This window comes from Ammospiza nelsoni, chromosome 1, assembly GCF_027579445.1.
Source record: "Ammospiza nelsoni isolate bAmmNel1 chromosome 1, bAmmNel1.pri, whole genome shotgun sequence".
Classification (NCBI taxonomy): domain Eukaryota; kingdom Metazoa; phylum Chordata; class Aves; order Passeriformes; family Passerellidae; genus Ammospiza; species Ammospiza nelsoni.
In genome coordinates this window covers 64598247-64613429 of record NC_080633.1, presented here as the reverse complement: position 1 = coordinate 64613429, position 15183 = coordinate 64598247, and the positions used below count along the sequence as shown (strand labels likewise).

General features: G+C 36.9%; 1 protein-coding gene and 1 long non-coding RNA gene across 6 annotated transcripts in view; one reads left to right on the top strand and one right to left on the bottom strand.

Moving 5' to 3' along the window:
- LOC132073135 (uncharacterized) overlaps positions 1-15183 on the bottom strand; it is a 1090256-nt gene that overhangs the window by 364977 nt on the left and 710096 nt on the right. The window lies entirely within an intron of this gene.
- DTNBP1 (dystrobrevin binding protein 1) overlaps positions 1-15183 on the top strand; it is a 62182-nt gene that overhangs the window by 25593 nt on the left and 21406 nt on the right. For both annotated transcript variants that reach the window (XM_059471894.1, XM_059471903.1), the window contains exon 7: positions 1441-1463. In XM_059471894.1, the coding sequence (XP_059327877.1) occupies positions 1441-1463 (23 nt within the window). The remainder of the gene's footprint in view (positions 1-1440; positions 1464-15183) is intronic.

The following is a 15183-nucleotide window of genomic DNA, read 5'->3' as shown; positions in this document are numbered from 1 at the left end:
GTTTAAGAATTTTGTAACTCTATTCAGAGTATACAGGCTAGGAAAAAATTTTTGGGGTATGAACTTGCAAATCACAGGTATTGTAAAGTGGCTTTTTTCTCTGATATAACAGGGAGAAACTACCTTGGGAAAGGGATGGAGGAAAAGCAGGAAAGGAAACAGATGCTCACAGGAAGTTGCAACTATTAGAATTCTTTACTGTGAATCACACTCTAGCTTATTTCCTAGTAAAGCACCCATTCTTTCAAAAACCTGTATTTAACACTTGGTGACAAAAGTGGGATGTTCTCTGAAAATGTGGAGGTAAATGCATTCTCTTGCTTCTTTTATAATATTTTGGCCTGCTTAGAGAATAAACTATTTCAGCTTTGAGTGAGTTTTGTCTGTTCTTGATGCAAGAATAAATGCTGAATTGCATCATGTGTTAAGGGATAGAAGGACTTATTAAGGTATAGCATCTGCATTGTGAAACAGTGTCTCTGGTAGGTGACTGAAGAGTGCTTTAGTCAGTGGATAGAGAATAGAATACTTTATCTGGTCAACTGTGAATTCAGTCTTTAGTTTTCTTACAGTCACTTTTGCTTCTGAATTCAGAATTTAACTAGGCATTCTCTGAGGTGCAGACTGAAAAAATGTTTGATTTAAATGAGTGTTTTGTAAGACCAGCATTCTGCCTTATCTCAGTTATTACATTGATTCTTCTTTGGCCTTAAAATTCATGATGAATCACTGCGTTGTAGTAATGGCAGTTGGAGCATTTTGCAATTTCTTTAAAACAGAGAAGATATTTCTGTTCATTTTATAGCTTCTGCATTCACAATTTCATAACGACTAAAAGTAGAAAGTGGTCTGGTACGAAGGCAAAAGAGATATTCTTATCTTTTTCTTCCTTTCTTAAGCTTTCTGGTACATGGGTACTGTGGGTTATGTGTCATATTCCATACTTGAAAATCCTCTCCTCTGAGGAATGTCACTGTATGTCTCTTTGCCTGTCTTTCTCTTTGAGCGATACTGTCAAATTTTTCTCCTTTAGTGTTGCAAAGATGTTTTTGAGTAGCATTGATAAAAATGGAACAAAAATTGTTATTCACTGTGCTGTAAATTGGAAAATCTCTGCTAAGTAAAGGATGCTTTAGTAACTAATGCCTTAGGAAGTCTTGGTTATTTTTGGAGCAGTGTATCTGGAAATTATGTAGCTAGGTATAAGTGTGCAGAATTTGTATAATTGTACATGTTTATAAAGAAGGAGTGGCCTAATTTAAAACAGATTGATCTTGTTTGCTCTAGGTAAACACATGTAGTACTATTACTGATATATATGGTGACAGTCAAATTCTTTGATTTTTGTCTTTTAGTGAGTCTTAAAGCATGTAAAATAAATCCTGTAGCTCTACATGTGGTATTTCTAATTATTTTTTTAATTCTGCTCTTCTCCAACAGGAAGGAACTGGAGACATTTAAAGGTAAATTCTATTTTTATTTTCTACTTAAATGTTTGTAAGAGTTATGGTAATTTGTGTATTAAGTGAAATTAGGAAGGAACTTTTGCCCTTCTACATTTGACAGTGTTAATTTTGTGTCGACCCAGCAGGCTGTGTATTTTTCATTTTACCTGTTCTTGCTACGGGTTTGTTTTTTTTTTTTATAGAGTCCCAAGTGTAGGGAGAACACAGATATTTTGTTGTCTTATCTAGGTTTCAGAGATTCCCTTATCTAACTCAAGCCTTTCCCTTGGTGTTCAATTTTTGTATTTAAGGGCTTTTTCTTCCGCTAGTTGATGTCTCTTTCAGCACAGATATATTTTTGGCACATGTTGCAGGCTGTTACATGTTAGGTTCTTGTCTGGCTGTTTCCTGGGAATTTTTGCAATATTATGCAAATTTAATTTTTGTAGCTCAACTTGTTGGAGACACTCAATGATATATACAAATATTTGTCCAATATATGATGTAATGGCTGGCAACTCTGTCATGTGCTATTGCTTTATCTTTGGTACATAGATGGAACACCGTCCCATTTTCAGTAAATCCTAAACTGGGGCTTACTCTACCTACTGACATTAATGTTTGATCACCTTGAGAATTGCTATTTTCTCTTCCTTTGGATAGGATGTGACTGTGGTTTTGTGACTAGTATTTATGAGAATGAAGTTGGGTGCATTGACTTATGTCAATCAATTGTCTCTTGAAATTGAAAGGAGGGATGGAAATTTCTATCAGCTGCATTCCTTTGCCTTTTCAGTTCATTACCATCTCATCTTTGTAGTGCTACAAAAGGAAAATAACAGTTACAGTAATAGATAAGCAACAGAGATTATGTAAAATGTCACTTTTTCTGTAACTTACCAAACCAACCCTTTTGTTGATTGATTTGACAGCTTTCAACATAGAGCAGCTCAATATAAAACAGAAGGTAATGCCAGGCTCCTTCTGATCCAAAGCAAGGCAGCTGCTTTGTAGTACCTGGTGCTTGTGAGAACAGTGAATCCTGGTTTTTTGTCTGTATTGATCAAGTATTTTAAGTGAGTTTCTGGAAGCCAGAAGAGTGGTTTACAAAGTAATTTTTCCCTAGGCCCCTTCTTGTTTTAATAGAGACTTTAATGCTATTTGACAGTAAGTATTTTACAAAGACAATTATTTTGATGGAAGAGGAACGTGCTAGCTGTGTGTTGACCTTGAAATTTATACCAAAATAAGCAATGGATACAGAGGCAGATGGATTTCCAGTATTGGTTTTGAAAGACTGGTCTTAGTAGCCAAGAGCAGGCTAGATAAGCATAGAGGGATGCATCGTGGAAAATGTATATTAAACATCTGTCAGCCTAATTTGTGTGGGTTTTTTGTACAGCGAACTGGCGGACAAGCTTGTACCTGACAGAAGAGAAGGGGAGTAATAGCTAAGAAAATTTCAAGAATGGTCTTGTGAAGCAAGTCTAATTCCTTTCTAGAAGATGACAACAAGAAGGTTTAAAACAAACAATAGATTCAGTGTTTTGATTTTGGCAACAGTTTTCACTGTTTTGCCTGACTATTCCCAGGAAATTTGGATTAAACTACTAAATATCCAGGTGTACAATTGATTGAAAGTACATACTTGGAGGGAATATTCTTGGGTTTCTGACTCACTAAGTTCTCAGATTTTGGAATTTTTTGTTGTCAACTCAGATTATGAAGTAGAGATATTCATTATATTGGCTTCAGTCAGTCTTTTTCTGGCCCTTTGGACCTTACGTTATTATCTGGCATATCTTTTATCAGCTGGAAATAGGGAGAGTAGGAGATTCCTAGTTGTGGAGGATTTTTACATAATGGCAGATGTTTTGGTTCTAGGACAGCTTTGCCCAGTTTTACTCGGGGCTCCTACTTGAGTTTTCTGTTTTGAGCTGCTTCCAGGTCTTACTAGATTTTGGCAAAAATGATCTGTCACTTGGTTGGCTTTAGTTCCAGTTGATGAAGCACACTGAGATAACTCTGTGGATGTCCATAGGAATCCTGTCACAGAGAAAGGAAAAGGCAGCAGCAAGAGCAAGCAGTGTGTCTTAAGTTAACAGCCTAACACTGTTATTTAAAAAGCAAAAGAAACCAGGAAAAGTTGGTTCCAACTGAAGCATGTGAAGTAGTTGAGTAGATGGTTCTTTACATTTTAATATTGCAAGTATAGGCTACATCTTCAACTAATTTATCTTTGCATAACTGTCTAGAGTGAAATGTCTTCCTCAGCATTCTGTTCATGAAATACCAAGTGCAGGGTCTATAAAGAACAACTGTTTAAAATATCTTCCTGTACACTTGTATTTTTTAGTGCATTTGCACTTGAAATCATTGTACATTAAAATCTGTTCCAATGGCAAAACCCGAAATGCCATTTTTTTATAATAGTAACTTGTTATTTGTGAATTTGAATACCATATGCTAAAAAGTAATAGCTTCCAGGATATAAGGATGGTAAATGTCTTGCATAAAAATATTTTCCATAAAGATACAAGATCACTTTATCTGAAGATGCAGGAATTAAAGTACCACCAAAAAATTCCTTCCATATGTTTGCTAGAAGGGTTAAAAGAGAGTTGTATGCACTTTTTTCAGTGTCCAGATGCAACTCTCATGTTCACCAGTGATGAGTTCTTATGCCTTGCTCAGGATAGAAAGTAAGTTTTGCTGGAGTTAAGAAACTGAATGGTCTAGTCTGAGATTCAAATTAGCTCAGCCCTAGAAACTTGAATGCTGTGATGCATGCCATCAATTGCACAGTGAATACAGAAAAAAATGCAAATTTTATGTTGGCACTGACCCTGAGAGTGCAGGTGTGACTCACAAGGCTGCTGAGTGGCTTCACAGACCTCAGATCTGTTTTAAAACTTTACTTCCCTGGAGTTTTGTAGATGTGTAAATACAAATAGGTATACAGGTAGTCTGTAGTAAATTTGTGAAATCTTCCAATGTCTGTAACCTTAAAAACATTTAAAGTGCCCTTATATATACACCTAGTATTTATTTATTTTAATATCAAAGCAAAATCTACACAACCAGGAAATGGAATCATTCCTGGTTTTATTTACAACTTCCCACTGTGTGTGCCAAGGTGCAAAGTGGTAATTCATTTATCTTTTAAGTATATTTTTTGAAGATACCAGGGGTCACCCAGAAGAGGCCCTTACAAGGAATGTATATATGCCAGTTTGCAGCATTGAAAAGTGTTTAGAATCCACTGACTCTCTTGCTCATTGATGTTAGTACATTTAAGGAGCATAAGAATAAATAAGAATGTAATACTACTTTGAGAAATTATGAATTACTTTTGTTCCTGTCAATGTTTTAGAATTTGTTTCTGCCATTTTCATGTTGGTATTGGAGATTGTACTCTATTTCATGGTGAGGAATAGATTTTGCTGTTCTTCCTTTTGTTTTAAGACTTATTTTTACAGGGCTAGACATTCTCCTTTGTTGTTTGCTGCACCCACAGTGTGCAGGCGCAGGACAAACCTTTCCAGTCTCTCTTCTTTCAACCACAAGGGTTTTCTATTACAGAGTAATTGAAATTGATTATTATTTAATAATCTGTGGTGCTGAGAAAGTGAAGGTTAGAAGCTTTTCTCCTTTTTTTTTGGTGTTAAACATCTCTCTCTGAAGTAGGCAGGGAATGAGTGTGTGATGTCTTTGTCGATGCTGCTGTAAGCATTGGCATTTGTGTATGTGAAGTATGGGGACAGAACATCTCAAAGATTGTCCAGTTCCTTATCTTTTTTTAGTACTTTATCTTAGAGGTCTTTGCTATAAAAGATGGTGGTTATGAATTGGAAAACATTGGTGTGCCATATGGAGTAGCCTGCAAGTTTCTTTCTAGCTTGCACCAATTTCAGTCTTGGGAAAACTGCTTGTAGGAACTGGCTCATGCTCTGTGCTGTCCTGTCTTGGCTGACACTCGTAAAGATGCTAAAAAAAAGTGTTCTGTTCTGAATCTTGGCAATTTCTTGTAATAGTAGAGTTTAGTTTACTTGATATTTATGTGTGGTTTTGATTTTAGTATTTGACGGGTTGTGCTCTTGCATCGTTTAGGAAGGTATCATTTTCATTTTACAGCTGAGAGGCTGGAAATTGGATAGCACATATGTGGTTATTTGCTTCTGATACTTGAAACCTAGTGCATTTAAGCCTGCACTGAGATTTCAAATCATTCCATCATCCTTCTAGGCACATGGTACCATTTTTTTTAATTAAAAATTTTTTTTCTTTTTAGAGTTAATATTCCTTTCGTTCCAGAGCAGCCAGGGTTGTGTAGTAAATAGTTACAGAATACTATTAATCTCATTAGAAGATGGAAGAATGGAGTAGATAATGGGGTAGGTAATCAGCAGTGAGAGAGTAGGGAAAAACTAAAAGTTTTGAAAGTAGTGGAATTGCACAGTCATAATAACATATGTTGTTGAGTGTACTTCTAGTTTATCCAAATAGGAACTATATACATAATAGATTTCAAAATTGTTTGTAAAAATCCATTTTAATAGAAGGTTCAGGATGCAATGTTTTGAGTTCTTTTCTGGAAAGAGAACTAAAGCACTAGAGGCTGTTTGGAGATCAGCAACACAGCACTTCTGGACAATGAAAGGTGGCAGCAACTTTGCAAGGGCAAATACGCACATGGCTTTGGCTACTGAGTCATGCATATTTCTAAGCTTTAGCAGGATTAGTTTGATTTGAGCTCAGGGAAACAGGTCATATGACCATTTTCAGCACTTTTGTTTACAGTAGAACAAAATAGGTTTTCAGCCTTTTGAATCGGAGGTCTCTCCCTAACAAGGCCTTTTAAGTTTTAACAGCTTTATCATAATATTCCCTGAGAAACTGACCTGTGAAGTAAAGAGGTGTTTTTTCTTGCTTTTGCCTTCAAGGTTAAGTCATTAGGTCAGATTTGATATGCAGATTTTTTTGGCATCCCTATTCATACATCTAATATGCTGCTGTTGAAATTGCAGTTTTCCAGTCCTTTTATCAGGAGCTTAAATATGTTTATATCCAAACTTTAATTTCTGGACTTTCACTGTTCCCTCTTTCTAAGAGCACACAATATTTGGAGCAGTCTGTTGACTCCATCTCTTTGTTTGCCATTTTTTTGAAATCTACTCACTTTAACAAATAATATGTCAAACTGATTTTTTTTTTCAACCAGTCTATGGATCCTCTTTATCGTGCTGTGTTCTGATGGCTGTCAAAGTAAAACTCCTTTTTCCTGCTCTTCGTATTGCCTTCCAGATGCATGAGTAATATGCAGTGGAGGTCTTTACAGCTCGTGGTTGACAAAGCTCATAAATTCAGTGACGTAGCTGCTCTTGAAGTTGAGCTGTCATTTTGAGCACATAATCCTGTATGTTTCTTTTGAGCAAGAGTAAGGTGACATTGTGGTAGAAATTAATTCCAGCCACATGGAGTTCAATTACTTTAACATTTCTGTGGTCCAGATATTTAAACCTTGTAGCACAGACAACTCTTGTTTTGTCATACCAGAGAACAGTTAGGAGATAATTTCTTAATTCATTTGTAATAAAGCTAAAGTGGAATTAAAATTTCAGATTTATATTCTGATATGAGGGGTTTTCCTCATAATTTTGCTATGAGCTGAAAATACCCTGATAGATTTCTAGTTAGTTCTGTGTTTTACTAGCTTCTTTCCCATCTGGGCTATGGAAGGAGGGCCTTGCAACTTTGGATGCTCTGTGTTGTTTGTGGCAAGAACTGACCAAGACTCTTACATATGATAACCATTCTCTAGGGAACAGAAAGATTTGAGTCTTGGGCACTTCTGGTCAAACCTTGAGTGAAAGGTTAATTACTTAAGTCCCCCATTTTAGTGTAATAGGATGAAACAGATGGAGGAGGAAACAAGATTCTGATTTGTCCTTATAGCTACCTTGCTTTTGATTTTACTTTTTATGTTTTCAGGCTTGCAGACTCTTGCATCTGTTTACAGTTTCTAGGTCTGTATCTATCTTTTTGTGTCTTCTATTTTTGCTCCTTTTTTGCTCTCCTTGAAATGGTATGGCCTTAAAATCAAACCTTTTAAAAAACAGTGTTTTTGTTTTAAAATCCTTTTAAACAGAGGAATTTAAGGGTTCAGTCTTGGTCACTCACTGTTTTCAGTCCTTCCCAGGAAATAATTGAATCTTTATACATCTGGACAGATATTACCAACACTGAAATGTTGAGTGTTGAGCTTTCAAATTACATTTCTGTAGCCCACAGGTGGATGGTGATGAGTTGTGTGCATCTGATTTTGTTTGGCTGAGTTTTCAAACTTAATGGCATACTTTGAGAACTTGTCCTGTCTATGAATACATACCCAGGAACAGTGAAAGTTTTCATTTTTCTGGGATAATGCACAAAAGCAATTGCTTGCCTCTTGCTGACCCTCTGAACATGACTTTGTTCTCAGTTGGCAACATAAATTGAGCATGGGGTGTAATTGAAAATGTATTAGCTGCCTTTGCCAAGGCAGAAAAACATTTGCTGGAATAAGTATTAAGACTGGGAGGGAAGCAAACTACAATGGATAATATCTTGTGTATGCATTTATTTTGCAGATGACTGGAAAGAAATTTATCTAATATGTTAATAAGCGTCGAATCTTCAAGACAGATAATATTTTCTATACAAGAAATAGAATTTACATTTCATTGTAATTGAAATTGTACATTTCAATTGGCATATTTCAACTGTAGAAACAAAATTATCTACAATTCTACCTTTGATTACTACATCAGAAAGCCCATTTCCATTTGTGCTTTGCCCAAAGGAGGCTGCATTGTCAACTAACTCAATATATAATGGTTTGGGCTGAAAGAGACCTTAAAGATCCTCTGTTTCCAACCCCTCTGCCATGGCTGGGGTGCCACTCACTAGCCCGGGTTGCTCGGAGCCCCGTCCAACCTGGCCTTGAACACTTCCAGGGACAAGGCATCCACAGCCTCTCTGGCCAGCCTGTGCCAGTGCCTCACCACCAACTGAGTAAAGAATTTCTTCCTGACATCTAATCTAAACCTGCAGTCTTTCATTTCAAATCCATTGCCCCTTGTCCTGTCACTATTGGCCCGTTTAGAAAGTCCCTCTCCTTCCTTTTCATAAGCCCCCTTAAGACCACAGTGAGGTCTCTCTGAAGTAATCTTTTCTCCAGACTGAAAAACCTCAGCTCTTAATAATTTGATATGATGAGGAATTATTTCCTTTTGTTCATTTTTTATTCGTTTTCAACTGGTGAGGTGAAAACAGGGCTATTTTTGTTAGTGTCAATACAGCCTTAGGTGGATTGTCATGATAGAATGGCATTCATTACTAAGGTGGTTATATATTGGAAAAAGGCCTGAATTTTCAAAGCTGTAAATAGGGAGTAGGGTTTCTAAAGGAAGTTTCAAAAAGCTCCAATAGAGAGACCAGATTATTTATGGGCAAACTAGATAGTCAGATTTTCTTGGAATAAACAGCATGTGCTGTTGTAACTTGGCCGATCAAAGATAAGTTTTGGTTTTGTCCCTTCTACCCTAAACCACTTCTAGTTTAATGCTTTAAATGAGTTAGTTAGTTAGTTAGTTTGTTTGTTTGTTTGTTTGTTTGTTGTGTGTTTGGCTGTAATGTAACTTTTTACATTGCAGATTTGATAGTGCAGTTTGTAGCCTCCATGCTCAACTAGATTTCAGGATTTTGAGTGATGGCTGTCACCTGAAAGTACTGTTCAGACAATGAATTAGCATAACCTATAGAGTGCTGACGTTGCTGATACTTCTGAAACCTTGTGTTTATCAGGGGTTTTTTAATGCTAATTCTGACTGGGTAAGAGTGCAGAGCAAGAACCTTCCTTTCTATTAAATTCTGCTTCATCTACATGTATTTTTAGAGAATCTTGTGGGTTTTATTTCGTGAGACACCCATATGCCCTCTCATCTTGTCTTTGCACTGCATTTTGAGGGGGCTGGTTTATCCTCCCAACAAATTTTAATAATTACGCATTTTATGTAGTTCTCTCTTTTTTCCCCTGATTCCTATCTCTTTGTAATCTAGTATTGCACTGAGTCAAAAGCCCTTTCAGAGGTCAGATGTAACACAACAAATTTGGCATCACTGCAGCTTAAGATAAGATGCCTCATGGGTGTGCAGGTGCAGGTCCTGTTGGCTGTGGTGAAAGTTTACTCTATGCTGGAATCAGCCTTGCAGAATCCTGGTTTTATGAGGAGTGGAGGAGGCCAGGGTAACAACAGGGATTTTCTTCAGCCATTGCCAGGGTGAATAGCAAACTGTGTAGATAATAGGAAACAATTTCATGGGAACGTAAGTCCTGTCATACTCAGTTTATGTAGAACAGAAAATATTTTAAAGTGTAATATTTTAATTGTCTCTAATGCTTAAATGACTGATGTGGAAAAAAATAGAAGTCAGTTCTGTCTGCAGCTCTAACTTGAATTCATCCTTTAATTACTGAAGTCCAGACGGAAGCGGGATTATCTCATGATTATTATTATTCTTTTAATCTTTCTCATAGATATTTTTGGTGTTATTTTCACCAGTTAAACCCAAGTTGTGTAGGCCAAACATTCTGGGTGTTTTTACTTTTAATGATATCGATTGGAGAAGTATTTGTAATATAATAGCTTTTTGTCCCTACTCTGTATTTTTAGAGAAGGGAAGGTTTGCTAAATGTGATCTTTTTAAGAAAAGGAAAGGAATTGCTATGGCTGTCCTGGTTTCTGGCATCACTGTGCACCCTCCTAAACTGAAAAGTCAACGTGTGCCAGGGTTCCCAATTCTGAGGAATGCCTTACAGTTTTTGAACATAAAATGCACTGTTGTGTAACTGCAGCATCAGCACAGCCAGAGATTCTCAGTCATATGCTGTTGCTGTATTTTTTATTTTTTTTTTCAGTTTTTGATGAAAATGTAGCCTGGATATATAATACAGAAAATTCAGTTTTCAGTGGAGAATACTGTTCTGATTTATTTGAAAATCACATGCAAGGCTTTTAATATTTTATGTGTGAAGTAAGAATAGTATGTAATCTGGTTTGTGGGGTATCTGAGCTAAGCCATGTTAAGGACAGGCACTTTAAGGGGTGAGCCTTGTGAACAGTGCCTAATTAAAAAAGAATTCAGAGCCCTTCTGTGCCTTTCCCCTTGCTCCCGCATCATGTGCAGCCGCTCCCAGCTCTCTGCCAAGTAAACACATGCTGTGGCTGCGTGTCATCGGATTAGATCCCGCTGGGAAGATTTCAGTCTCCGCAGCACCCCTTGGTTCAGCAGCGTGTGGTATCTTCCCAAATACATGCCTGCATTTCTGGTGGAGCCCAGCTGCTGGGAGCCTGTGCTCAGGTTCTGGGGAGGCGCTGCCTTGAAGCATCCATGTGTGTGCAGCTGCATCTGCGTGCCAGTGGCCCATCGGAACCTGCCCGTCGCGGTACCCCTGCTTTGGAGCAGCAGCCTTCTGGCCAAGGGCTTTGTTCTGCATCACTGAAGATGCACATCGCCAGGGCTGCTTGGTAACTGGAGCTTTCACTTGACCAGTGCTGGGTTTCTTTTTACTTGTTTATTTCTTACTGCCATGTCATCTCCGGGAGGCACTGAGAATACTCAGAAGAATTCACGTAGGTGGAACTTTATTATCATCTTTGTTATTTCTCACCTTAGCTTGCCAAGCTAATGTAAAATGCAAAATGAAATTAAAGTTAGCTTAATTAATTTCCTCAGTTACCACCATTGCCTGATTTGCAAAGGGTGTGCTGTAAATGACAGGTTAATTATCAACTTGATTTAGCAAATTGGAAAGAAATGGTGACTTAATGTCTATTTTTTCAGGGCTTTTGTTTATTGCTTTGCTTTTGTCTGTTGCTTTGCATTATTGTCAGGGTAATATTAATCAGAATTAGTAAAAGAATGCAAATACGCAGATATCTTGTTAACTAAAATGCAAGCAGGCGTGTCTAAGGGTGGGGTGACACCAGATGATGAGAGGACACAGAATTATTATCTGAAGAAAAAACCAAGAATAAAAAAATAGAGCAGTGAATGTTAGCATAGATATTCTCGCTAATTTCCTTTAGATAAATAAAACAAATGTTAAAGGTGTATTTTAAGTGAAGCAGCTAATGCTATTTACATCCATACAAAGCCCCCTTTATCATATGAAACAATGTTCCTAATCATGCAACCAATAACATTTTTATGCTGTTAATTTGTAAGTAATGGTGTTTAGAACTGTGCACTAATTGAAGTAGAAATAAAATGTAGATTTCTACTGTGATTCTTTTTATATTCTTTTACATAACCACTGGAAGAGTTTTTTTTCTGTTACCATTCACGTGGATTTTTGTTCTGTAGATATCCAGAGCCAAAATATAAGAGTAAAAGGAACTATTTGCTATTTTAATAACCTGTTGGAGCATGCCTTTATCAAGGCTCTACCTATGAGTTGTAATTTTTACCACTAAAGTTGATATTTGCGTTGAATAATTATTTAAAGTTGAAAATTATGTTTTAAGCAATTCATCTGATATGGAAGAACTTTACATTTGTGTTGATTACAAATACTTAATTTGTAAATGTACTTGCTTTCCATTAGTCTAGTCAGATCAGTTGATTGCTTACTTAAAGGCAGCAAAATTTACCCTCTGTTCTGCTAAATGTGGTGTGACCACTGTGCACTCAAAATTGTATAGTCTTGCAAGCAGTGTATATATCTGTATCTATATACATACACTGCTGGTATAATCCATTTTGTATTCTTAACTGCTTGGTGCATATTGGCAAAACTTATCCCTCTTTACTTGTTCTCGTTTACTTGTTCTTTGTTCTTGCAGTGAAAGTAAGGGCACAGAGGGGCACAGCTGAAGTATTTATTTTTTTCCTTATCTTGGACAGGAGAACAGCTTTTTTATCTGTGGAGTGGGGGCCAACCTTGGAATTATATAAAGACTAGAATATGAGATTGGAGAATAATTTGAAATGTAAGCCTTAGCAGTATTACTCCAAGTACTTCTGGGAAGAGGCAGTAGAAAGTAGAAGCCTTAGTATGAACATTAATATTGGAAAGGTTAACACCTCTATGGTAACCAGGATTATTCTAATTTTTTTAATCACATTTTCATCTCTAGCTTTGTGACAGAAAAGAAGGTAATGCAAGACATGTTTTTTGATAATCTCTTTGCTCACCACCAATGTAGACTGCGGTTAATGACAGGTTAAAAATACTTATATACCTACTTTTAAACTTTCTGCCAAGACCAGCTGTAGTATTTTTTGGGATGCTGAAAGACCAGATGCTGTAGGCTCTTGCTGCCTGTGACTTTATCAGGGTGCAAATGAATTTTTGGACACATTTATAATGACAGTATTCTTTCTTTTGGCATGCTGCTTCTATTTTGTGTTAGAAATGTAACTGTAAATGCAGACATTTCATCAGTTTGATTTGTAACTTAAGAAATGTACAGCAATAGAGTATACACTTTTTATGTTTCTCCACATTATGCCATTTATTTCTGTAGTGGTACTCTAAATATGATGCTATTCTGGTTGGTACAGTGTTCAAAAAGAGTAGAATTGTTTTAAAAGCTGCAGTAGAAATAATTTATTCCTTCCTTATAGCATGTTCTTACATAAATCTGAGCCCCGCCTTTCCCAGCAGTGTGTCATTAAACTACTTGTTCTGCTCAGGTTCTAATGATGTGTGTGGATGGCTGAGGTGTGCATGTGAGCATGTAGGAATTCTGAATGCTTCTCTACTCCTTTCAGTAAATGGAACAAAAATGTGGATATTTTGGTAAACTCTATAGCCCATTTTATTTGAGTGTTAGGTATGTCATGTGAAATTGTATCAAGGCAGTGGAGCTGAAACTGTACAAACATAAGTCTGTGGTATCGTAGCTTGTGTGGTGTCCTTTTTTTGGGTGTATCTGCCTTTGTGGGTGAAAGATTGTGTAATAAAAATAGGTATTTAAAATGTGAGCTATTTTTAAAAATCAGCAACACATTTTTATATGTACATAATATTTCTATATTGCGTATTTCTAATAAAGTGTGTGAATTAAAGCCAAAAGAGGTTAAGAGGCAGTTTTGACTTACACAATGTTTCATTTTTAATCACTTGGGTTACTCTGTGGATTAGGGTGAAATAAGAATCTTGTGGAGATGTCACTCAGCTCTTTCTTCCTTTTACGTAGAAGGCAGCTAGTGCTATTTTGATGTTGCATAAATGAGACTTGATCAAAACGTAGTTGGCTGTGTCTCATTTTAAATCAAACGGGAATGGTGCCATTTATAGGAATAAGTTTCTGTCTTAATTAGATGATTATGTAATCACTCCAGACCTTGCACACCAGCATTTCCATTGGCTCAGGAGGGTTTTCCCTTGATCATAATCTTAAATCCTTATAGATTTATTCTCTCTGGTTACTGAGCATTAAACTGGAAGCCCATGCCTCGAGGAGAAGACACACTGAACACCACACAATTTATTTTCAGTTCCCTTGTGCGTTCACAAGGGTAGGAAATGAAACTGATGGTACTTGATAGGCTCAGGGTTTGCAGGTCACCAGTGATGTGAGAATTGCCATTTTGCTGACACAATGTCCTAAGCCTTTATTTACCTTTTATAAAGATTTACCTTTATTTTAAAGAGCACCATTGTCCATGTGGTTACTCTCAGGTGCCAGGGTGGTTTCTGTCCCTTGATGAAGAGCAAGGATCCTCGAGGAGGGCCTGTGGCTTTAGCTTCTGTCTCCACAAAACTGTGTGGCTGATAGAAATCTATCCACATTATGGGTTTGGGTGACATATATATTTTTTCCCTTTTTACTTGTTGATACGTATTTAGAGAGTTGTGCTGCCAGTCAATTAGTGTCTGGTTCTTCTTACAATTGAGCATGTTTCTGATGCAGAGCTCTAGGAAAGCTGACAGGATAGAAAGCGAAGTCCTTGATTTTCAGCACATTTGGGAAGCCATAATGGGTGTGAAAATGTCCATTAGGGTGGGTGGAAGTCTGGAAGGGATACTTCAGTCTCTCTTCCTCATGTGTGCTCTGTCCCTGTCTAGAGTTCAGGGTGCTTTTCTACCAATGAAGTTTTCTCCTGCATACTAGCAATTATTCAGTCTAATAAAACCCACGGAGAGAATACTAAATTTGGTATGTGAAGGAGTTGTGGACTAACTCTAGAATAGAAGAGAAAACAGAAAAGATTTTATCTAGCACAGACAAAAATAATAAATAGCAAACCAAAAAGTTTGGCAGATGACAGGTTATTGAGTGAAAATGATTTAGGATAAAAGCAATCTCAGTTATGAAGTTTCTTTTGAGAAATGAACTATTAGGATTAATTCAACTGTGAACAGGGTAAATAACATTCAGGGATGGACAATTATGAGGTTTCCAGTGGACAGCTGCAAATGAGGTGTTAGAGAAACAGTTGAGTTATAAGAAGAGAGCTTATTTCACAAGATGCTAGGAGAGAGAGCTTGGCTTGCTTGACAGAACAGGGGACATGGAGACTTCTACATGTAAACATATTGAAGGAGTTAGCATCAGGAAAAAGAAAAATTCCTGAAAGGCCGGGGTGTATTGGACTGGGGGGAGCAGGGGAGGTTGTTTTGCAGTAATTACTATGCCTCCAGCTAATTGTTAATTGTGTAAACTGCTGTAGTATTAATTTAGCAAAG